Below are 24,691 nucleotides of genomic sequence, written 5' to 3' on the forward strand. Positions count from 1 at the left end.
GTGACCAGATCTGACTCCTCGGTCAGCAGCAGGAACCGGGCTGCAGTCACTTGCTGAGCTCTGGAAGAAAAAATAAAGACCGCGGGAGCATTTTGCTCTCAAGGCTCTTCCATTCCAGCTGAGAATATTCATTAACAGACAAAAAATAAGAGAGTGACAAATTGCAGGTCAGTCACTTGCGGGGGCCTTGACTGTAAAGCTAGGAAGTCCAGCAGGAGGAAGGGCCAGCAGACGCTCGGGAAGGCTTGTGGCTAGAGCTTGCAGCAAGGAAGCAAGCATTTTTCTGGGGAAAGTTCATGTGCTGGGAGAAGGCTTGATCACCAGCCATCACTTTGAAAAAGCTATTTTGAAAGCTTCCAGCCCTGCGGTATTCTTAAAATTTCCCCAGGACTGTCATTTTAAGGGACAATGATACAGGCTTTCAGAGAAAGTTTAAAAAAAAAAAAAGCTTGTCAGGCTTATCACATTTTGAGATTGAAAGGGACTTTAAAGCTGGTCATCAGATTAAGTCCTCCACCCAATGCAAGAATCCCTTGTGTAGCATCTTTGACAGCTGGTTGTCCAGATTCTCCTTGATTGCTTTTAGGGCCTGAGAACTCATTACATCAAGGGACAACCTGGTCTGCTGTCTGATGGCTTACAGTAATAGAAAACTCCCCTCTGTTGAGCCAATATCCGTGTCCCTGTGACTTGCCGGAGGTGGTAGACAATCTTCTCCCTGGTCCTTCAGTGGGAAGTTTCTGTAATCCATAGACCAGAGTGCTACAGAAAGGATCTACATAGGTTCAGATTGGTCTTGGCATACTGGTAATTCCCTGATTGATCCAATAAGCATTTATTAAGCAACTCCTAGACAGCGTGTACAACTAGTTCTGCCTCAGGCTTGGATGTCCACAGAAAAACCTTTATGAGCTACTCACAGAGCAGTAACCTGCTGCAAGGAGCAGAAGGCATACATCTTGTTCCTGCTCTCGTAGTCCCGGGCTGCACGCCAGCTGATGGAGAGGACCCAGTCGTCCAACATGGAGACCCGGCTAGATGCTATGAAGGAGCTGGCCAAGCTCTCTGCTGATGTGACCTTTGCCACTGAGTTCATCAACATGGATGGCATCATTGTGCTGACACGGCTTGTGGAAAGCGGAACCAAGCTCTTGTCCCAGTGAGTATAACTGAGCTCTTCTTGGGGGGTTTCAGAGACTGACTTCAGTCCGCGGGGCATCCTTTTCTCCTCTCCACCGAGTCACTTTAATTTATTGAGCACCTTCTGTGTACAGAGCAGTGTGCCAAGTACTGGGCTCTGCACTGAGGGATTTGCTTATTGTGGTCCTGAATCTTGTACTCTAGGTGGTCTTCACAGATCCAAGCAGTAGTAAAATCATGGGGTACAGAAGTCAGGAAGCGAGAAGGTAGATCATGACAGATCTGTTAATTTATGGAAAATGGCTAGTGAGCAGACTGTCCAGAATTGACCAGAACAGGCATCTGTCTGTTCTTAATCTCCACCCCTGCTTCCTCCCTTTCCCGTCATCTCCCTGCTCCCGCCCCCCCCCCACACACGCACACACACACACACGCAGGCCTTCTCCCTACCACCCATTTTCACAGGGAAAACGAGCTCCAGAACTTTGCAATAGGCCACAGACATCTCTATCATATCCAATGCCGAGATGAGTGTAGTGGCACTCTGTGCCCATGGCCAGCCGTGAATGAACACGTTTCGTTAGCTGTCTAGGCCTGTGCTGGCTTTCTGTCCCTCTCAGCCGGCACACAGAGGGCGTTGGAAATCTTTCCAGCTGATGGACCAGCTCTTGAAATTTTCAGCCAAACCAAGCACCTAATCTTGGGTGTTCCTTTTAAGTCTTAGATTTTGCAGCAGCGTGGACATCCTGAAGCTTTCAGTGGCCCTCAGAGACTTCAGCCGTCTCTGGGGGGCGTGGGGTGGAGGAGGTACAGGACTGGACTGGCCTTGGTTTCCTCCTCTTTAAAATGGGGGTGCTGCTTACATTGTAATACTGTCACAAAGATTGTTGTTAACAGGTCCGATCCTGCCTTGCCAACGGGAATAGGGTTTGTTGAATCTAGAGCACTATAGAGCTGTGTAAAGGGTGGTGTGTAGAGAGAGGGGGACACAGGAGAGAAGGCTTCAGAACGCTGTCAGCATTGCAGTCAGGGGTTTGCACACATTGTCACCTTGCCCATTATGATCTTAACGCTGTGAGATTGACTCAGTTTTACCAAGGAGGAATTTGAAGTTTAAAAGGATAAAATTTGCACAGTTAGTAAATAGTTGAACAGGAATTGAGCCCCTGTCTGAAGTTTGTACCTAAGCTTTACTGCATCTTGGTGTTGAACATGGGCTGTAAGCTCCTTTGGGTGCCCTGCCAAGTATTGGAGTTGATAAAGGTCTGATACTTTTTTTTGGTTTTGGAAACAGGTGAGTGATCGTGCTCCCCGGGATGAGGTGGTACAGGGAATGAAAGCCAGTCCTCTGGCAGCTCTTTTTTCCCAGAGACAGATGCCTGGACAGAATCTGCTGCACACCTGGCCAGGTGTGCACACAGGTGGCTACTCACAGCTGTGCTGACCGTCCCTGACACTCACACTGAAATCCATCCCCATCGTGGCCACTGTCACACCTGTGTTCCCTGGCTCTGAATCTTTGTGTGATTTTTGTGTGTGTTTGCTTATGTCCCAGCTATAGTGAGATGCTGGCATTCACCTTGACTGCCTTCTTAGAGCTCATGGACCACGGCATTGTCTCCTGGGACATGGTTTCAATCACCTTCATTAAGCAGGTGAGGCCTCCAGCATTCCATCGTCCTCTCCTCCCTCTGTGGCTGGTTGTCCTGTCAGTTTAGGGACAGGTGCAGGCAACACAGCCATTCTGAGGGTCGGCTTTCTGTCCCCAAGGCCCAATTTTTCATCCTCACGCTCGGGTCTTCCTAGAGCTCCTGAAACGGTTCCTTCACTGTTCTCTGAGGCCTGCTCTGAGAAGATGGGGCCGGGCTCTCAGAACTGAATGTGGCCACAGTGAGATGGGATTGTCAGTCGACTTGGGATGACACCAGCCGGGCCGCCAGGAGCCGCCTGGAGTCTTCTGACCTGCTCCCCGAGCACTCCCTTCTCTTTGGTTCTGCATGTTCATTTTGTTCGCCTTAGATTTCTAAGTCTGCCTTCTGTTGACAGAGCTGCAAAGCAGCCTGTTTGGATTGTCAGATCGAGCTCAGCAGGTGGAGGGGATACTTCTCCTTCGGCCCTCCTTTCTTCTGCCGGAAGGGGCGGTGTCAGTTCTCAAAACTGGACTAAAACCGAAGAGTCATGTATCCACTGACCTAGAGTCACATCTGCCATTGGCTTGGGACATTGGGAACTTCCTAATGCTGGAGATATTTAGGCAAAAATGAAAGGACCATGTATCAGGAACATTATCATGGGGGTTGAGAATAATGGGGAGTTATTAGATTCCAAGACTTTGAGCCCCAGGCTTTCTGACTGACCTGGCCCTCACTTACTGTAGATTGCAGGGTACGTGAGCCAGCCCATGGTGGACGTGTCCATCCTTCAGAGGTCCCTGGCCATCCTGGAGAGCATGGTCTTGAATAGCCAGAGTCTGTACCAGAAAATCGCAGAGGAGATCACCGTGGGACAGCTCATCTCTCACCTCCAGGTGTGAGTAAGAGATCCCGCCGCAGCCTCCCCTCGCGCCTCTCGTCCTCTGGCTGTCTCCCAGCCCTCCTCCGTGGCTTGTGTTCCAAGCTGCCGGTCCGCCCGGTCACTCAGCATCAGCATGTCCACACTGCTGTCGGGACGCTCCTGGTGTTGGGGCCTGATCATGGCATGCTCCTGCTAAAACCCTCCGTGGTGCTCCTCGTCCCTCAGGATGAAGCCAAGTGCTCCCAGCCTCCTGTCCCGCCGCGTGCCAGACAGAATCAGATGCTCTCTCTCCTCTCTGGGCCAAATAGTCTCTCTTTACCTATGATAATGATATAAAATTCTCTATTTTTGTTACCTGTCTCCCACTTTAAATTTTGAACTCTCTGGGAAGAAGGACCAATTCTTTTTGGGTTCCCTGCTTTGATTTAATAGAAGTCAGTTAGTGTTTGTGGAATGAACATTTAGCAAACGAATGGTATGCCGTGGGGGGTAGCAAAAAATATCACACTGAGCAGGAGTTCAGGCTTCCAGTCAGATCCCGGCTCTCCTACACTCTGACCAGGTCTCTGCCTGCAACAACTTACCTGGTCTCGCCTGGTCTCGGTTTCCTCCTCTCTAGACTGGGGTTAGTTCTCCCCACCACTCGGACTTATGAGGATCAAAGGAGATAAAAGATCTTGCCTGATGGCCAGCATAGGTGAGGTATTCAATTCAGGAGTGGTTTGCTTTTGTTTGTTTTCTAAGGAGTTTAACACAAGGGCGCTTGGGTGGCTCAGTCGGTTAAGCCTCTGACTCTTGATCTCAGCTCAGGCCTTGATATCAGGGTCGTGGGTTCAAGCCATGCATTGGGCTCCACATGCAGTGTGGAGCCTACTTAAAAATGGATAAATAAATATGAATAAAAGTAAATTAAAAAAAAAAAAAAACCCTAAGAGTTTATCACATCCTAAAATGTTTTAAAAGCAGTAAAACCAGAAGACAGATGAACCCTTTGGAGCACTGTTCCTTTCCTCTCCATTTCTTTCACTTCACTTTAACCCCTCTAAACAATTTAAGGGGGCTGGACTCCCCCAAACAAAGCATTGACTCCTTTCTGACTCTTGTTCCCTTTCAGCATTTTGGACGTGGACAGATGCCAACAGAATGCCCTGTTAGTTCCCAGTATTGCCTGTTTATAGCAGCCCTGGCCTGACTCAGCTCTGCTCCCAGCTTTACCCTCCACCCCACAAATAATCCAAATAAAAAGAAAGCATCATTTGCAGTTCAGATATCTTCCTGGTCACTTCTAAGGAATTCTTTAGTCTCTGTTTTCATACCCCAAAGCCAAAAATGTTGTTTGAAGTGAAGGGAACATCATAAACTCCAGACGGAGAGTTCCGATTTTCCTGATGTCAGACTTACCCCTCAGTTTCTTCGTTTCTGAATCAGGAATGACCCAGTTGTGTTCCCCAAGGGTAATAGAGGAGCATGGCATTTTTTAGGGTTCGGTCCATGACTATTTTCAGCCTGTAGCTGTTACTAGACATTATGTTCTCTGCTGTTCGGGCTGGGACACCGAGTTCCTTCCATGAGACCTCCAGGATGCCCCGCACCTGACTCGGAGGTCTGCCGGCCTATCTAAAAAGAGAGCCCCACCCCTGCCCCGAGTGTACCCCCAGCGTGGCAGGTGGAAACATCTTGCCAAGGGCCGGGATTATAAGATTCCAGAGAACAGTTCTAGCAAATCTGTTTTAAAATGAAGTAAGTTTGTAGTTGAAGACTCTGAAAATACAGAAAAGCACAAAGAATAAATCCTTTGCCCACTTCCCCACCTCCAGACAGAACCACTGTTCACATTAAACTGACTCGCCCTGCTAGCCGTTTTCTCCTTGTATATTTTTAACAGAATTGAGAGCTTACTCTGTATACTCTGTGTACCTTGACTTTTTTACAGAGTAATAGCCCTTGAACATTTCCCCATGGTAAAGATTCTTCTAAACGGGTAGTTCTACATCTTTTTTGCATCCCATATGCCTTTGAAAATCCAGTAACAGTTATAGACTCTCACTTTCTTGGAGAAAATAACACAGTCAACCAACTGCATGGAATGATTTCTGCACCATTTCTTGGGTTTACAGACACTCCAAACCCATCCTGAACCCCGGGTGAAGAACCTTTACTCTACAACGTGATTTTCAGTGACAACTTAGTCCTGTAACGTGATAAACAGAGTTGCGAATGTGGGCATTTGAATTATTTACTGTTCTTTCTTTCTTTCTTTTTTTTGACAGTACTTGAATGAAATGCTTTGCCAGTACATCTTGCGCGGCTCTCTGATTACCGTATTAGTAGAGTTGCCGGGTTGCAGAGTATGCCCATTTTTAAGGCTTCTGAGATATTCACCCTGGATGATTATTTGATTACCGTCTGAGCGACCGTTGCAAATGCACCCGCGTGTCCTCTTGCTGGTCAGTCTTCTAATCTCCCTCTGCCTTCTTTCTCCACTGGCACAGCTCCAACCAGGAGATTCAGACCTACGCCATTGCACTGATTAACGCGCTTTTCCTGAAGGCTCCTGAGGACAAGCGACAGGTCTGTGGCTGCCTTTTCAAGCTTTTCATCTGGGCTCTTCCAGGAGAAGAATTGTCTCCCATCCGCCCTTCGTTGTGCAGACAGCAGATGCGCAGCCATTTCCCCAAGAGTCCTTCCTCTCCTCCCTCTGTGGCAGGGGCCTTCGGAGCAGCCTTGCTAAGCGAGGCCCGGGTCTCAGGTCAGAGCAGGGCCTGCAGACTTTTTCCTCCCAAGGGCCTGAGAGTAAATATTTTTTGCTCTGAGGGCTTAGGGCCTGTGTGGCAGCCAACTTTGTCATTATAGCCGAAAGAGCCTCCGACAACAGGTAAACAAGCCAGGGTGGCGGTCTTCCAAGAAGACCTCATATACAACAAGCCCAGGCTGGTCTTCATTGCAGACCCAGGCTAGAGGACCGAGAAGGGAGAGGAGGCCCCTCTAGACATCACCATCCAGTCCAAGGAAACCGGGACAAATGAGATCTTGCCATGAAGTTTTCATGTGTAAAGACCCTCAGGCCCAGATTCAAAGCTGCTTTCTTCCCCGGCCCGTTAGCCGTGCGACGTGATGTACCGAGCTCTGCTGCTCAGAGGCCCAGGGTCCTCCTCTGTGATAGGGGAGCAGCAGCCTGTGCCCTGTGTACTTCCCAGGGGCGTCATGAGGAAAAACAAGCTCCCTGTTTTATGATTGAGGAAACCAAGGATTGGCTGGGCCAGGGAACAAGCACTGACCTGAGCCCGGGGCCCAGAGACTGACTGCATTTCCGGCCTGGGCAGGTGTTTTAACCTCTCAGGTCTCTATTTCTCTTTCTATAAATGAAAAGGTCAGAATAAATGATCTCTAAGGGCTCTTCCAACTCTGACACTCCAGATATCTCTGGCTTAAAAAAAAAAGCCCAAGTGGCATACAGAAGACAGACTATTAAATTCTCTGTCCATAGCATGGTCTCTGGAAGTTGAAATTCGGGTGGGATCATGAACCAAGCTTTTGGTGGCTTCCCATGGGAGGACCAGGAGCATCTATGGTTCTGTGTGTCCTTGTCTTTCTTGGATGGCTTTGTTCTGTTAATCTCTCCCTTCGTAGTCCTGTTTTGAATGTAAGCTGAAAGCTCATTCTTCCATCTGCTTCTTTCTGTGCTTTTTGCTTTCTGCCGGCAGGACAAGCACCTTAACCCTCTAGACCTGCCTGTCACTGTAAGTAGCGCCGCCGTGTGGAAAGGGCCCCAGCTCTCTTCCAGGTGGGGAGGTCAGAGCTGGGCGAGACCCTCTTGTTCTGATCGAGGGGTTCATGGAACTCCCAAGACCCAGGGAAAGGTTGCGTGCTGTAAAAGTCATTGGTCAGAACATTCAGGGAATGTGCTGGATTAAGGGGGTGCCTCCCCTAGGGGATGCTGCCCAGTGTTTCCTTTGTAACCTGCCTTTACATAAGTTCGTGGTTCAGCCGGGGAGGTCAGATTCTGAAACAGCCTGAGACTTTCACCCAGCTGATAACACAGATGCATCACCTTCCAGCTTGGTATGGCAGAGAGTAAAGATAAATCCGTGTTGCTTTGGGTACATATTGGGCCATTGGAATTTGAAGAAGTTTAGACAGTTGTCAGGAGGGAATTTGCATGCTTGTTTCTTAGAGGGAGCTGTAGAGGTCGGCTTTATGAGGCTATGAAGAAAGATGAGCGCTTCCCCCAGCACCCCAGGGAAGCTTCTAGTCTAAGGCCATCACATTCTAGCAGTAGGCCAATGTCAATTACCCACTTTGTGAGTTGTCCACAGCAAGGTTTAATCTCAAGCCGACCTCCTATGGCTACCAAAGAAGTTTCTAGGCCACCTTCCTCCTCTGCCCGCCAGCGTGTGTGCTCAGGGGATGCAAAGTAAAACTTAATGTTCCTGGCAGTGTCAGCCATTGGGGATATAAGTAGAGACGTAGAAGGGAGAGGGAAAGGCCTTTTAGCTCTGAGAAAAATGAGTGTGCTCACAGAAACTGCTCCGTGGGAGAGGTGTGACAGCTCCCTCAGGCCCATTGATTTAGAATTACCCATAAAATTAAATTAAGGCAGCAGTTTAGAAAGTGAAGTCATACTAATTAACGTGGTAAGAAGCGATGGCCGAGACTGGAAGGAGGAGACAGAAGAATTATGAAAAGCTGTCACAAAGATTAAAAGCACAGGAACCTTTGGGACCATTTTGTTGAGGGAAAATAGCCACACGTTTTGGAGCTCCTCGGGCCGTCCAAGTGTCTGAGGGTCCCGATCTTCTGGTGAAGCCGAGCCCTCGGCAGTGTTGAGGTTGTAATACTTGTCATCCCTTCAAAAATCATGAAGTGTCTGTATCATCCGTTTTTAGAGAATTTGTGTAAGAACAGCCAAAACAAGGTCCTAAAAGGACCCTTGAAGCTCGGCTCCCTGGAAGGCTGCTTTATGCGGGATCCTTTATTTCCTGTGTGTGCCAAATAAATAAAGCGGTTACTGTCAGAATCTGAAAGAAATACAGTAAAAACGATGCCCCTATTATGAGAAATTACCCCAAAGCACTAATGTGCTGTTCTCCAAACCGGTCAAAAGTGAATCACGGCTACTTACTGTGGCAGGAGCCCCTGTGCCCCAGCCCCGCTAGCCTGTGTGGCGCTGGGGGGCCCGGAGGGGCCGCTGGGGCCTCAGCCCTGTCCGCCGGTTGGAAGAGACTCTTCCAGCCTCTGGGGTGGGTGTCTGTCTGGAACGGTGCATGGGACCCATCTCGCTGCTCTGTGCTCCATACGCATTGTCCATTGCCTGTTGCCCGGCATCCTTGTGACTCGAGTGTCTCGTCCTGAAGCGGTCTCTGTTCCTCGTGGAAGATGGTGTGGTTGACTGTGCCACGGGGGAGGGAACGTCCTATTTGAGTCAGTTTGCCCTCCCAGAAAAAAAGCGTGCGGGAGGTTTTCAGAGTGTAGAATATGTTTGATGGTCCATGGGTGGTGGTGGTTGTTTTTTTTTCCATTCGCCCACTTTTTATTTGAAAGGAGAAAAGGTTTTAGAGAAAAAGCCCCAGAGAACCATGATTCCACTTTTCACTTGACAGTTGTCGCAGCTGGGGGCCTGCCACCTTGCCTTACATTGGCTTGTTTTTCTCAACAGGATATGGCCAATGCCTTTGCACAGAAGCACCTTCGTTCCATTATCCTGAACGTAAGTTCCCAGAGCAAACTGTGTTTTGTTACTTGTTACTGGTGATACCAACTGCTACTGTTACTGTGGTTGTATTGTTATTACTGAGATTACTGTTGAGTGGATAGATAGGTGCTAATAAACCCTTGTTAAGCAGGAAGCTTTTTCCTGTAATCTTCTGTAAACAGAGCTGTCTCTAGGAGGCCGTCCTGCCAGGACTCTCGCAGAGCCTCTGAGGAGGTAGAGGCCAGCCAGCTGTCTATTTATGGCCCTGCAACTCCGGCAGTTTTTATCCGGAAGGAACGTGTTAAAATTGGCCCCAAAGAGGAAAGTAATCCGTTCCGCTAACAGTGATCAGAACTGAGTTGCGTGGGGGCACGAGCAGAAGGTGTGTTTGCTCTCAAAGATCTTCCGGTCCCATGCGATGGCGCCAGAGCACCGTGGGGTCTGTGGTTCCATCCAGCTTCAGGGTTGGGGGAGGATTTCAGGAGAGGCTGCTGTCAGGGAACCTCTAGAAGAAAGATGGCTGGTGAGGCGGAGGCTTCCAAAGCAGACCTGGAAGGAGCGTGTGACCACACAGAGGGTGCTCAAGTAGCAGACGTGCGCAGGGGCTGGAGGCCGGAGAGCATCAAAGCCCAGGTCAGGTAGGGCCTTAGTCTCTCTCCCAGGCGCAGTGGTGGGGCTGTCATCAGGCGGGTGACATAACCAGGCTGGCATTTAGAAACCTCCTACTAGCAGGTGTGTGTGTTTCCTGGGGGTGTATGAGGGAGGAAAGTAGAGGGAGAGGTGGCGAGGAGGGAAGCATCTGGGAAGGGGGCTGACTCCCTGTCCCCCCGCGGGGCTGTGAGCGGGGGGGAGGGGAAGGGTGAGAGCCGGAGAAGAGAGCTGGGGATCTGGGTGAAAGGGAGGCTGTTTTACCCGTTGTCAAAACCAAGGGAAAACCAGGAGGCCCCAGTGAAAGGAGTCAAATGAGAAATGAGAAGTCAGGTGTGAAAGGCTTGAGAATTCTGAGCACGAACTTCAGAGTCCCCAGCCTCCACTCTGCCATTAACCAATCTTTGATCTTGAGCAATTCACTTAACTTCGATTTGCTTTGATTTGCTCATCTGGATGTGAGGCCCGACCAAGCTCTTAGGTATACAGAGCTTAGCGGGGTGCCTGGCCCTTGGTAAGCGCCCTGCTCACATCAGCAGGCCTCTTACTATGAACGGGAGACAGAGGTGGTAGCATTCAAGAAGTGAGCTCTGGGCACTTGCAAAGCCAAGCAACAGGCTGCCTTGAACAAACACAGCCCACCTCTTCACCTTGCAGAACCAGCTCCTGCCTGCTGGCCGTTTCCCTGGTCAGAGCCCCACCACCAGCCAGGCAGGAGGGCTGTGGGCAGGAGGGCCATGGGCAGACGCCCCGGCCATCTCCCATGAGGGATGGGGAGCACAGAGGTCCAGCAGGTGCCTGTCCAGATTCCTGAACAGCCCTCTTAGGCGCCATGCTCCGCATGCATGGGAGGGAGGGTACACTTCTGAGGGAAATGTAATGAACTTCGAGGCTTAATATGTACGTCAGTGGGATTAGTTCAGCTCATTTCTGGACATACCTGGGAACAAGCGAAGATTCTACCATAGAAGACAATTCAGGGTCAGGACTCATGACTTAGATAGTCTGCTATGAAATGGTTAATGTTTGCTCACTGAAGTCCTGGGAGTTCACGAGGTGAGGCCACGGAGTCTAGGCCTTGAATTACTTAGCAGTCAAATTTTGAGATGAGAGCTCTGGAACGATGAGTTCTCCGACGGGCTGCACTCCTAGAAGCCGTTGTTGGCAGAGTGGTTACCTCCCCGCTGTGACATCTCTTAAGTTTGAGAAAGCGGGATTCAGGTGAACGAAAACCATATCACATTAACTTTAACCTCTTCTCAGAGTGGTTTGATGAATTATGGAGAGGAAGGGAGGAAGGCTCAGAGGAAGAGAAGAGGAGGTGGGGGGGGGCGCTGAGGAGACACCGCAGTGAGAGGCTGGAGGTGGGGTAACTTGCTAAGGTAGGGGGAGGAGGAGCAGAGCAGTCGGCCTGGGCTGGAGACTAGCACCTGCCCAGAGCAGAGAGCCGAGAGCCGCAGACAGCTGCCATGAGGAGGAGGAGGAGGAGGAGGGCCTAAGCTCGCACTGGTGAACACTTAGGAGCAGCACTGCCTTTGGAACCTTCTGCAGTACAGAGGTGTTGTCCGGCATGGTGCCCGCTGGCCACGTGGGGCTGCCGAGCACGTGAAATGTGTGTAGTGTGACGGGGGAGCTAAGTTTGTAATTTTTTAATATTTCAGTTAAAATACTCACCGTGGCTTGTGGCTGCCATTAAGCTGTTCAGATCTACAGAAATGAAGAACACTCTGGAGTCAGATGTCAGGGCGAGGAGGGCTAGAACAGCACTGGCAAGTGGAAATACAGCACGAGCCACGTCCTTCATTTTAAATGTTAGAGTAGCAACTGTAAAAAAGGAATACGGGAAACCAATTTCAATGATATATTTACTTTAACTTACTCTATCCCATATACTGTAATTTCAGTGCGTAATCAATAGGAAAAAATGGGTTATGACATATTTTGTATTTTCTTTGTTTCATGCTAAGGCTCTGAGATCTGGCATCTGTTTTACATTTGCAGCACATCTCAGTTTGGACTAGCCACGTTTCAGGTGCTCGACAGCCACCTGTGGCTGGTGGCTACCAAATCGGACTGCGCAGGTCTAAAGACATTGATCTCGAGCCAGAGCAAACTCTAGCATTACGGAGCTGTAGAGCGGGACTGTCTGATAGAACTTTCTGTGACAGTGGAAATGTTTTGTATCTACTCTATCATTGGGTGGGAGCCACTGGCCACATATACCTGTTGAGCTTAAAATGTAGCTAGTGTGACCAAAGACCTGAATTTTTGACTTCAGTGAATTCTAACATATGCCGAAGGGCCACCATATCAGATAGCACAGCTCCGGAGGCATAGAGTTGACTGCGTGAGAGAACATGAAGGACATGGAGGGAATGTGTGTGGCAGAGTGGGCAGGAGTCTCATTTGGGTGAGAAGAGACCCAAGAACGATTCAAGGTGGAGGGTAAGACAGAGAAAAAGCAAGAAATACAGGGAGGGGCGCCTGGGTGACTCAGTGGGTTAAAGCCTCTGCCTTGGGCTCAGGTCATGATCCCAGGGTCATGGGATCATCAGGCTCTCTGCTCAGCAGGGAGCCTGCTTCCTCCTCTGCCTGCCTCTCTGCCTACGTGTGATCTCTGTCAAATAATTAAATAAATAATCTTTTTTAAAAAAAGAAAAATACAAGGGAACAAGCCAGGAAGTGCAGCCATTGTGGGAGTGAGAGCAGGACAGTAGGAGGCAAGAACATCCCCAGGCATTGATCAACCCAGGGGACGCAGAGAGCAGGACAGTAGGAGGCAAGAACATCCCCAGGCATTGATCAAGGGACGCAGAGAGCTAGTGTGTGGGGAAAGGACAGAGGGGAGGCGTGAGGGAAGGAGGGAGCCTGAAGTGGAGTGGGCGTCAGAGGGATGGAGGTAAGAACTGAGAGGGCGTGGTGGGGGGCGTGCAAGAGGGGGTGGGATAGAACGTAGGGGACGCAGGGAGGGGAGCACATGCAGAGTGAGAAGGAGAGCCCGTGGTGACCGTGGTGGGGGAGCATGGGGGCTGGACAGGGAGCATTAAGTGCCCTCCATTGTGTAGGTGTCTCTACACCATTTCAAGAAAATGGCCTTTCCTAAAGCCTCTACTTGATGAGACCATCTACGACATTGTATTTTTCTAAGGGAGGACAGAGCGGAGTCCTCCTCACACACTGTCTGATGCCTTGGATTGAGTGCCCGCCTGGAGGAGGGTCCAGCACTGAGCCTGGGATCCTAATCGTAGTGGGTAGCCTTCCTCATCTTTGGCGTGACCAGACATAACCCCTCCCTTGGTTCCACTTCCCCTGCCCAGGGGAGTGTGGAGAAAGGGACTGTGCCCTTGGGGCCTGCAGTGAATCCTCTCAGCCTGAATTGAGCCCTTTCATGCTCTATCCCTTCTAGAACATGAAGCCTCCCAAGTTGCGTGTGTGGGAGGGAAACCCTGTTCCCTGCCCAGCATAATTTCTTTTTTCCCAGCATGGATGTAAGTCTTCAGCAGAAGAAAACCCCACTCAGCCCTCTGCCCCCTGCCTTTGCTTTTACCAGCATGTGATTCGAGGGAACCGCCCAATCAAAACTGAGATGGCCCATCAGCTCTACGTCCTGCAAGTCTTGACCTTTAACCTTCTGGAAGAAAGGATGATGACCAAGATGGACCCCAATGACCAGGTAGGTGTTCCGTGGGACAGACTGCTCCTGGCTTAAGTCCTATGCTATTTGATGTGGTGCATTCCACCATTAGGCTGCACACAGGGCACCTGCTGTGCGCCAGAGAGCATGACTGATTGTGTCTGCAGAAAGGGTCTGTGTTGCCCTGGGAAACCCGGCTCTGCCTGTGTGCCGTCTCTTCCCGCTGCATGACTCTCTGGGCCAAGCCCACCTCTGTCCTAGGAAGGCGGGGGTGATGCTTTCTTGGAGACTGATCAGGCCCAGCGTCCCGCCCAGGAAAGCCCAACCTGTTCACTCTCTTACTTGTTCCCTGGGCTAGCTGATTTGCCCCCTGGCTGTCTGTTTCACTTCTCAGGCTCAAAGGGACATTATATTTGAACTGAGAAGAATTGCATTTGATGCCGAGTCTGACCCTACCAGTGTCCCCGGGAGTGGGACTGAGAAGCGCAAAGCCATGTATACCAAGGACTACAAAATGCTGGGATTTACTGTAAGTTCCCCAAAGTACGGATCTTGGAAGGCCTGCTACCCTGACAGGAGGTCAGGGGACACACCCACACAGAGCCCCGAGAACTGCCCCCTGCATCGTGGTGGTCCTGGAATAGATGACACTAAGAAGCTAGAGGGGCCCTGCCACCTGGTTGCCCTTGGTGCTGGGAGGTCACACATTTCCCTGTAGCATTTGGCCCTGTAGAACAAATCCATATGTTGGAGGGCTCAGGAGGTCAGTCACGTGGGTAAAGAGAAGACCTCTCCCGAAAGAGAGCGAGGTGCTTTGAAAAGCAGAAGTGGGCATCTTGTGAGAGGACACACTGGAGGATGGTGTTAATTCAGTTGAACACTGAGTGTGCACCTACCCACTCAGCGTACAGTATGCGGGGCGCTGGGGGGGCCAGAGTGAGTCAGCACCATCCAGAGTCAGGAGCTCCCAGGCTCTCAGAGACGGCGGGCAGGGAGGAGGGAACACGAGAGCCAGTGGCAGGGTGAGAGCAGTAGTCCATCCCCTCAGGTGGCACTGCACACAGGTGGCTACCAAGTCTCAAATCCAGTTCCTGTATTTTCCCAGAACCATATCAACCCAGCGATGGACTTTACCCAGACTCCTCCTGGAATGCTGGCCTTGGACAACATGCTGTACTTGGCGAAAGTCCATCAGGACACCTATATCCGGGTAACGGCTCAGGGACAGTGGGCTCCGCCCTGCTGCCACATCTCTCGTCTCCCTAACCCCCTGCCACCGCCCGCCCCCACAGATCGTCCTGGAGAACAGCAGCCGGGAAGACAAGCACGAGTGCCCCTTCGGCCGCAGCGCCATCGAGCTCACCAAAATGCTCTGTGAGATCCTGCAGGTTGGGGAACTGCGTAAGTCCCCGCCACCCGCCTCTTCCTTCAGCCACTCTGTAAGCCGGAGCCTGGGGGACTCGAGGTTACAAAGCTGGGGGTCGGTGGGACTGGGCGACTACTGTGCTTGGTGAGCCGTCTCATCCTTGTGTATGGGACTCCTGGCTGCTGCTCGGTTGGAGCGGGTCATTTGACATGTTCAGGAGCCGCGCCTCTGCTGGTTCGCCCCCGTGAGTCAGGAGAGACAAGCCGGAGAGAGGGCAGAGCCAGGCCGGCAGAAGAAAGCTGAGGAAGTAGAGGCGGGCCCGCCCCACGCTTTTCAGGCACCCTGGCTTTGCTCTGCTTCTTTTCCTGGGACGTGGGTGCCCGCGAGCGCCCCGCCTCACCCGCCCCGCTTCTCCTGCTCCGCAGCCAATGAGGGCCGCAACGACTACCACCCAATGTTCTTCACCCATGACCGCGCCTTCGAGGAGCTCTTCGGGATCTGCATCCAGCTGCTGAACAAGACCTGGAAGGAGATGAGGGCGACAGCCGAGGACTTCAACAAGGTGCGTGCCTCCAACCTCTGACGCCCACGGGCAGAGGCTATCACGTGACAGTGTGGGGCCACTGGCTGGAGCCTGGGGAGCCTCTGAGCTGGGAAACCAGTGTGGTCAGCTGCACTGGGTCACGAGGTGCAGCCCTGGAGAACCTGAGGCCCCTCTGCCTGTGCTTCCCCTGTAGCCTGGAGCCAGGGTCTGCCCCTCGATGCCCTCAGCCTGTCGCGGACCCAGTGGAGCCAGTACCCGCCATGGCCGCCTGTCTCCTGGAGAGGGCAGGAGGCTGCGCCTGACCATAATGGCACTGGCTGACCGAGCGCTTTACTGTGTCAGGCCCTGGGGTGGTCCTGGGACTGGGCAACACGAGGGAGAGGAGGGGGCTGGCAGGATAGGCACATCCTGGCTACCCGCTCGGTAGTCATTCCCACGTCCCCACACTTCGCAGGGACTGCAGGGCCCTTGGAAGCTGACAGTCTAAAAGCCACACATCTCATTGTAAACAATTTGCCAAGTATAAAGAGGAGAACGTTCTCTGTAGTTCCACCACCCAGTGATGATCTCACGTCTCCCTCTAGTCTTTTCTCCTGTAGACTTTGCCTTGAGTGGGCGCAGAGCTGCCGGACAGGCCGTGGGATGGCCTGTTTTCTCTTTAACTGTTGTTTGAGAGGAAGTAGCACGTCTCTTGAACGCACTCCCGCGCATCAGGCACTGTGCACCCACATAGCACCTCCCCGTCCTGCAGGCAGCATGTATCCAAAAACGAGTCTTCCTGTCTCTTGCTCCAGAGACGAGCTGAAGAAGGTCTGCACATGGCAAGTGGCTTGCTCAAGGCACAGATTAAGAGATGGGGTCAGGATCTGAGCTCCTTTCTCTCCGACTCCTGGACCCGTGCTCATTCCACCACACTGCCGGCTAGTTGAAATTCATGGGAAAGAAAGCACTTGTCCCTATCAGGCATTTGTCCTTGAGAACCACCTAAGAGGTGTGCCTTTGAGAGTCCATACTCTCGCTCACCCAGCAGGTGTCTGGGTTCCCTTCAAGGCCGGGGCAGGGCCAGGCTGCCTGGAACTGGCCTGATTTCATCCTCGGAGGCGCTGAGGCAGCCGGCTTCCTTCCTTCCCGCTCAGGTCATGCAGGTGGTCCGGGAGCAGATCACTCGAGCTTTGCCCTCCAAACCCAGCTCTTTGGATCAGTTCAAGAGCAAACTGCGTAGTTTGAGCTACTCTGAGATCCTGCGGTTGCGCCAGTCCGAGCGGATGAGTCAGGATGACTTCCAATCCCCGCCAATCGTGTAAGTGCCGCGTGTGGGTGGGGGGAGGCACCGCCAGCCCCGCCGTGTCCTCACCTCCCCTTTGCTCCCTTACGTGTCCACCCAGGGAGCTGAGGGAGAAGATCCAGCCTGAGATCCTGGAGCTGATCAAGCAGCAGCGGCTGAACCGGCTTTGTGAGGGCAGCAGCTTCCGGAAGATCGGGAACCGCAGGAGGCAAGGTGAGGGCATCTGGGCCACTAGGCTGGTCCGAGTCACCCCGCTGGGGAGGGAGCCTGCCGGACAAAGCCGTGCGGGGAGCAGCCTGGGAACACGTCATCCTTTTGCCCTTCGTGTGCTCAGGCCTTTCCCAGAACTGTCCGTGGTCACCTGCTTGTCTGGCCTTGTGTTCCAGAACGTTTCTGGTACTGCCGCTTGGCCTTGAACCACAAGGTCCTGCACTACGGTGACTTGGATGACAACCCGCAAGGGGAGGTGACGTTTGAATCCCTGCAGGAGAAAAGTAGGTTCATTCTCCATTGCTGTATCATAGTAGCTGGACTCGATGTCAGGAGGCATGAGTTTCCATCCTGGTGCTCTCAAGCCGATTATCTGGTCTTGGACGGCTTGTCTCCCTGGACCTGTCTGCTCAGTCTGTCCGAGGTCATCTCTACCTGGCCTACCCCACGGGGCTGCTCGGGGAAGTCAGTGGGATCCCCGACGGATATGGGGGTGTAGATTGTCAGGGGGGCTGCAACACTGCCTTGTAGGGCAGTGGTACAAGCGGGGGCTCTGGAGCCAGACTGTCTGGATTCGAACCCTCCCTCTGCTGTTCTAATTCATGCAAGTTAATTCTTACCTCTGCCTTGGTTTCTCGTGCAAGATGGGAGTAAGTAGGCACATCCCCTTCGTCAGAATTGAATGAGTCATGTACGTAAAGCCCTTAGCATGGGGGCTGGCTGTTTGTGCTCATGGCATTGTCACCTTCATCACGGTGCCGTGGACGTGATGTGAGCATCTGAGGCCCTGGTCCTCAGGGAGAAGATCCCAAAGCCCTGAACTGACCCCCAGTGAGATTGGACACAGCCTAGCAGGCCAGGCCCCCAGGAAGGGACCGTGGAGGAGAAACTAGCACAAGGCCGCTCTCTGTGAGCTGACACAGCTCTTTGGTCTGGGGGCTGGAGCTCCCCTCCCAGCACAGCAAAGACCCACTCACAGCATAAACCTTACAGAGACTAATTCCCTTCCTTTCCCAGTTCCTGTTGCAGACATTAAGGCCATTGTCACTGGGAAGGATTGCCCCCACATGAAAGAGAAGAGTGCTCTGAAACAGAACAAGGTGAGTGGAGTGGCAGGCCGCCGGAGTCAGGGTCACTATCATGGTCATGGTGGTGCCCGGAGGGTTCAGTCGGTGGTGGCTGCTGTTTAAGTGCGTGCTCTCCCGCCCCGACTAAGAACCGTTTTGGTTTTGTTTTGTTTTTTTAATATTTTATTTATTTATTTGACAGAGAGAGACCACAACTAGGCAGAGAGGCAGGCAGAGAGAGGGGGAAAGCAGGCTCCCCACTAAGCAGGGAGCCCAATGTGGGGCTCAATCCCAGAACCCCGGGACCATGACCCGAGCCGAAGGCAGAGGCTTAACCCACTGAGCCACCCAGGTGCCACACTAAGAACAGTTTTGAACATACACAGAAACAGAAGCCCCACATACACATCACCCAGCCTTAACAACTATGGCACATCCTACCCATCCACTTACTATTACTCTGAAGAAAATCTCAAGTATGATATCATTCCCTCTTAAATATTTAGAATGTATCTGAAAACGATAAGGACTCTTAACCTAATCCCAATACCATTACCACACCTAAAAAGAAATTTAAAAAGTTGTTATTTAATATCAAATATCCCATAGATGTTTGCATTCTTATAGATAACTTAATTTCTCTGTATAAAAATATATAAATGTTGGGGCGCCTGGGTGGCTCAGTGGGTTAAGCCTCTGCATTCGGCTCAGGTCATGATCACAGGGTCCTGGGATCGAGCCCCACATCAGGCTCTCTGCTCATCGGGAGACCTGCTTCTTCCTCTCTCCCTGCCTGCTCCTCTGCCTATTTGTGATTTCTCTTTCTCTCTGTCAAATAAATAAATAATATCTTTTGGGCGCCTGGGTGGCTCAGTGGGTTAAAGCCTCTGCCTTCAGCTCAGGTCATGATCCCAGGGTCCTGGGATCAAGCCCCACATCGGGCTCTCTGCTCGGCAGGGAACCTGCTTCCTCCTCTCTCTCTCTGTCTGTCTCTCTGCCTACTTGTGATCTCTGTCTGTTAAATAAATAAAGTCTTTTTAAAAAATAATAATAATAATAATATCTTTTAAGTAAATAAAATAAAAATATATAAATGTTTACGTGTATGCACACATGTAAACATACGCGCACATACGCACACTCATACCCATTTTGTTCACTGAATCAGAATCCAAATAGGACATACACGTTGTGATCAGTTTTTAGTTCCCCTCTCTCTCTTTTCCGTCTTTGTTTTCCTCTCTGCAGTTTATTGGTTGACGAAACCAGGTTGCTTGTGTGGTAGTTTCTGAGTCTGAAATGTGCTGATTGTCTCCCCGTGGTACAGTTTAACTTGTTCCTCTGTCCTAGATCTGTACGTTGGTGGAGAGATTTAAGGGGAGGCTGGATCCCAGCTCAGGGTTGACCCCCTTTTTGGGGGGTGGGCAGGACAACTTCCTAGGTGGCATTATGTTCTATCAAGAGACACGTGATGTGATCGTCTCTGTTTTTGCGAGGTTAGCAGACTCTCGGTGCTAAGGGTTTCTTCCGCAAGTAAATTAAGATTAGCAAACTAGTGGTGTTCTAATGCGGTCATTACTTTTCATTTATGAGCTGAACTGCTTATCTAAACAGAAGCCTACCATCCTCTACTCTTGGCTTCCCAGTGGTCCAGTTTATATAAGAAAGGAGAACAAGTGCTTGATTCTTTCCTTTTATAAAAGTACTTTCAGGGGCGCCTGGGTGGCTCAGTGGGTTAAGCCGCTGCCTTCGGCTCAGGTCAAGATCTCAGGGTCCTGGGATCGAGTCCCACATCAGGCTCGCTGCTCAGCAGGGAGCCTGCTTCCCTCTCTCTCTCTGCCTGCCTCTCCATCTACTTGTGATTTCTCTCTGTCAAATAAATAAATAAAATCTTAAAAAAAAAAAAAAAAGTACTTTCAGAATAGTGAGTCGGTTCTCTGGTATCATCCAGCAGTGATCCATCTGGGTGTGTGTTGTTTTGTTTCGTTCAGTATTACCACGAGCTTGCTCGTGCATTTAAGCAAACTGCTATTTGTCCCAGCCCGTTACAGTTACATTGTTGATGTCACAATTTGTTGGGTCACAATTTGTTACTGTTGTCACGGTTCCTGAACCATTAAGGCTTTCAGTCTGATCACCAACATACAAGCCAAAGGTCATCTATAGTCACAGACTCTGAGATACAGAGGTTTTGAGTGTTGAGAAACGACTTTTCTCCAGTGTTAGGAGCGTCCACATCTTGGGCGTGACTCGGGTAGGGAACGGGTGAGTTAACGCTCGCTAACACCGTGCCTTGTCTCCAGCCACACTTGTGCACGTGCCCGGGGTCCTAATGATACATCTGAACCAGCTCCTTCGGTGATGGTGCCACGTGACCAGGAATTTGGCCAAACTCTTGGTGCGCAGAGCCCAGGCCACCCCACTGCTCCATGGAACTGAAACCCTTTCTCTTTCAGGAGGTGTTGGAGTTGGCATTCTCCATCCTCTATGACCCTGATGAGACCTTAAACTTCATTGCACCCAACAAGTATGAGGTGAGCAGTGGGGTACCGCTTTGGACAGCCGAGCCCCTACTGTGACTCTTTAGCTAGAGGGCAGGAGTGGGCAAGACAGGGACATTGCCCTAAAGGCAGGGGACCACAGTGTGTCACGAAGGCTTTCTGGCACCAAGGATCTGCCAGACTGGAGTCCATTCCCCTGAGTTGGGCTCCCCAGGTTACTCTTCAGCAGCTGCCAGAAGTTGCCATTAGAAAAACAGGTTCACCAGGGGGTAGACTAACTTGTCTGGACTGGGAAAATGCTCCCCGCTTTTCAGTCTCCAGCACGGCCACCTTCCTGAGTGAACCCGGCACATGCTTCCTCCTCGGGGCTCCTGGGCACAGGCAGTAGAGGGTCGGGCCTGGGCTTTGAGGCTGCTGGGTCTGGTCCTCCTGACATGGGGCCTGAAGTTGTACCTGCAGCTCTAGAGGTTATTCCGGGTCACGCGAGTAACTGTGCTTGAGTCCCACGTGGCTGCTGAGCTCGGGGAGCATCAGAGGGGACTAGAGAGGGGGCTTCTGGAAGAGGAGATGCTTCGGCAGACCCCGAGCCACCAGTGGAGGTCTGTTGGGAAGAAATGAGGAACCAGCAGGTGGGGAGACAGGTGAGCAAAGGCAGGGAAAAAGATCAAACAGGAGTGAGACAGGGATAGGCCGACAATTCTGTTATTCCTCCTTATCATGAGACCCTCTAGCACTTATTTTAACATTTGTTGGCTGGGCTTCTCTTTTTTAAAACTTTTTCTGAAACAAAATTGAGATCCTACAGTGATTCCTCTTGGGTCCTGCTTTTATCACCTGGTATGTATCCTTCCCACCATTGCTCATTTCCGGGCCAGTTTTGGGTAGTTGATACCCCAGTACTCAGGTGTCATTTTGCTATATTTATTAGTTGCATTTTAAAAAATCAGATTTAAAAAAAAAAATAAAAGTAGGGCGCCTGGGTGACTCAGGCCCTCTGTCTTCGGCTCTGGTCGTGACCTGAGGGTCCTGGAATCAAGCCCTGCATCGGGCTCTTTGCTCAGCGGGGAGCCTGCTTTTCCCCCCGCCCGACCCCTCTCTCTCTATCTGCCCCTCTGCCTACTTGTGATCTCTCTCTCTGTCAAATAAGTAAACAAAAAATCTTTTTAAAAAAATCATATTTTAGCTTATCATAGGAAGCTTTAAATGTAAATCCCTCATAAAAGCCCAAAGGTTATTGTTTTGAGGGGGGCTTTTTTTAGAAAGTGATGGTCACCTCCCATTTTATCTTTGCCATTATCCCCAGTCAGCTTTGCCTCTACTCAGTGGTGTCAAAAGAGACTTAGGGTGAGTCCTCTCAGCAAAGGGACCTTGGCAGGCCCTCTTGCTGACCAGGGGCCACCATGTGACATTTTGCAACTTGCTCCCACAGTACTGCATCTGGATTGATGGCCTCAGTGCCCTTCTGGGGAAGGACATGTCCAGTGAGCTGACCAAGAGCGACCTGGACACCCTGCTGAGCATGGAGATGAAGCTGCGGCTCCTGGATCTGGAGAACATCCAGATTCCCGAAGCCCCGCCGCCAGTGCCCAAGGAGCCCAGCAGCTATGACTTTGTCTATCACTACGGCTGAGCCTGGAGCCAGACTCCACGGTGCCCAGGAAGGGATTTGGGGCCCAGAAGAAACACCCACAGACTGGTGCCTTGTCTTTTGCTTGTACAGAATCTGTAGTGACCACGGTGGCCAGTAAATGCCAGCCATTCCTCAGACTCCCCTCAGACCACCCAGAGCTTCCTCTTGGTCCCCACCCGCTGCCACAAGTCACCAAGGCAGGGTGCTCGGCCCTCCCTGTCACCGCGGAGCCTGGGATCAGAGCATGAGGAATGAACAGCAGGCACCCCTGCCTTCCGGGCCAGGGACTGCTTGGGTTGGAGTTAACAAGTCACTCACCTTTTCTTCCTGAGTCTGCTCTCCGGTCAGCTGGATCCCCGGGTAGGCAAGCGCGAGCCCGGCAAAGGCTGCCTGCAGAGGACAGACATTCTGGGCATGTCAGGAGCCTCAGAGAGACTGCCTTTGGGTGACCCGTGCCTGTGTCTCACATCCAAGCAGAGGCCTTGGCCTTTGCTTGGTAGATGCCTTGCCCTTGCTTTCATCGCCTTCGTGAGGGCTCACTCCGGCCTCATTCAGCGCCAACAGGCTGCTGCCACTGAGGCTCGGCTCTAACATCTCTGGTCTCCGGAGCCACCAGATCTCTCTTGCCCACACACTTGTCTGGGCGGATGGAAAGTTCTCCCTACCAAGCTCTCAGGCTCTCATCCTGGCAAGTCAAAGACGTGCGAGCTAAGTCCTCCCCTTTGTCTCAAAGAACTCTGCAGGGAGAGCCCAAACGAGGCCTGGGCGAAACTGGTGAGGCTACTAGCGTCCACTCCCTCCCCCCTCCCACATTTTTATCTTTTCCTTCCTTAGAGAGCAATCTCTCACCTAACCTGAATGGCAGCCCCTCCTCTGTGCTTCCCTTTGGCCTCCCGGACCTCAGGAAGTTTGGCCTTCCCTTCCCCCCATCCATCCCAGTGCTGTGGTTTCTGCCATTGGCCATGATTTCAGGGAGCTAGCTGAGGCCACAGCAGTGCCAACGGGGCTTCCCTGGTGCTGCGGCACATGTCAACCACGCACCCAGCCTCTCTCCTTGGACATGTGAACACAGTGGCAATCAGTATCGTAGTAGCCCGGCATGGTAGGTACTGCCCGATGAAGAGTGTACTATATATTTTCTTTACTAGAGGCCATACTTCTACAAACGTGTATATATATTTATATAAGATCTACCTATCCTAGGATGGAATGTTTGAAGGAAAATAAAATTGGAGGCTCCCTCTAAAAACACACACTCCTCCACTTCCAGCTGTGAGCCAAGAGAGTAACCCGAGAGCAGCCAGGAGCTTCCTGCCAGTAACCATGTTTTCAATAAATACTCTTTCACGTACAAACCGTGGTACCTATTAACAGCTGTTTCTCTGTACTCGCGCTCTGCCCAAGGGAGCTTTCACCTTGGGTAAGACTTATTTCATCGTGTCTGGGAGACTTCCTCCCTTCAACCACTTTGCCCTCCCTGGGTGTGTGCATGTGTGTGTGTGTGTGTGTGTGCGTGCACGCACACACACACACACACCCCTGGACAGTTAAGGATGCTCACAGACTGTTGCGCTGGGACAAAGTGTTTTCTGCTCGGGCTTGCTGGGCACAGCAGGGAATGGCACACTGTACACCCCCGTGATGTATCCTCCCTCTCCTCCCTGCCAGGGACGCAGCCAGGGAACAGCTCACGTTCTTGTGACTTAACAAAGAAGACATGTTCTTCACCCTGTGTGTCGCTGGTGCTTAGTGCTCAGCCTTCCAGCTGGTGTTTTAGGCTCTTGCTCCAAAATTCAGCCCCGATACCTGGGAGGCTTGAATGAGGGTGGTGATGAAAATAGATACTTTCTTTTCCCTCTGAGAGAGAAGGGGGTGAGGACAAGCTCTTTCAAAAGGCATAGCAAGTGCAGGCAGTACAGGCCTTGAGGACTGAAGACAGCCAAGACCTCAGGCAGTGATGGGTACCATGGTAGGTGCTTGGTAAGTGCTGAATGAATGAACTAATGCCTGCATGAAGCCAGAGGGCGGGGGTGGAGGCAGCAGTGGTTTGCTTAAGGCACTGCTTACACTCTGGGCTCAAACTTTCTGTTGAGAGTGGCCAGGGAGCCCAGCTGAGTCACTTGCAAGGACCTACGTTTGCAGCCAGTGTTAGAAGAGAGCACAGGAGGCTCCAGGAAGAAAGGACAAGAAAAACCCTAATGGCCTCCTGCAACCCTAGCCAGCTCTGCCCTCCTGGGGACTCTTGTGCCAGACTCTGCCTCTTTTAATCCTGCAATAGGAGTGAGATCTGAATTTGAGACCACTGCAACCTGCCCCATAGCTACTTTTCCAACCACAGCTTTGGCTAACTCCCCTTACAACTGGGCTTTAAGCCAGGCCCCAGTCTTACCTTCTCATTTCCTCTGCCCGGACACTCCCCCCAACTCCCCCATTCAACCTACTGAAATTAATTCTTAGAAA

General features: G+C 51.5%; 1 protein-coding gene across 6 annotated transcripts in view; it reads left to right on the forward strand.

Annotated features, from left to right (window-relative positions):
- The window catches only part of ELMO2 (engulfment and cell motility 2), a 38,736-nt gene extending 15,150 nt beyond the window's left edge, over nucleotides 1-23,586 (forward strand). For 2 of the 6 annotated variants that reach the window (XM_004746287.3, XM_045082134.1), the window contains exons 6-21: nucleotides 978-1,159; nucleotides 2,696-2,795; nucleotides 3,518-3,669; nucleotides 6,147-6,225; nucleotides 9,311-9,361; nucleotides 13,545-13,667; nucleotides 14,023-14,157; nucleotides 14,734-14,838; nucleotides 14,921-15,029; nucleotides 15,420-15,556; nucleotides 16,675-16,838; nucleotides 16,924-17,036; nucleotides 17,210-17,317; nucleotides 18,051-18,133; nucleotides 20,557-20,634; nucleotides 22,031-23,586. In XM_004746287.3, coding sequence (XP_004746344.1) covers nucleotides 978-1,159; nucleotides 2,696-2,795; nucleotides 3,518-3,669; nucleotides 6,147-6,225; nucleotides 9,311-9,361; nucleotides 13,545-13,667; nucleotides 14,023-14,157; nucleotides 14,734-14,838; nucleotides 14,921-15,029; nucleotides 15,420-15,556; nucleotides 16,675-16,838; nucleotides 16,924-17,036; nucleotides 17,210-17,317; nucleotides 18,051-18,133; nucleotides 20,557-20,634; nucleotides 22,031-22,231 — 1,920 coding nt within the window. In that variant the 3' untranslated portion in view covers nucleotides 22,232-23,586. Of the gene's footprint in view, nucleotides 1-977; nucleotides 1,160-2,695; nucleotides 2,796-3,517; nucleotides 3,670-6,146; nucleotides 6,226-7,358; nucleotides 7,395-9,310; nucleotides 9,362-9,575; nucleotides 9,729-9,757; nucleotides 9,985-13,544; nucleotides 13,668-14,022; nucleotides 14,158-14,733; nucleotides 14,839-14,920; nucleotides 15,030-15,419; nucleotides 15,557-16,674; nucleotides 16,839-16,923; nucleotides 17,037-17,209; nucleotides 17,318-18,050; nucleotides 18,134-20,556; nucleotides 20,635-22,030 lie in introns of those variants that run through there. The other 4 variants (XM_045082138.1, XM_045082136.1, XM_045082135.1 and 1 more) reach the window with 4 other exon arrangements.
- Nucleotides 23,587-24,691: the final 1,105 nt, after the last annotated feature.

This window comes from Mustela putorius, unplaced genomic scaffold (assembly GCF_011764305.1).
Source record: "Mustela putorius furo isolate JIRA1106 unplaced genomic scaffold, ASM1176430v1.1 tig00000592_pilon_pilon_pilon, whole genome shotgun sequence".
NCBI lineage: Eukaryota > Metazoa > Chordata > Mammalia > Carnivora > Mustelidae > Mustela > Mustela putorius.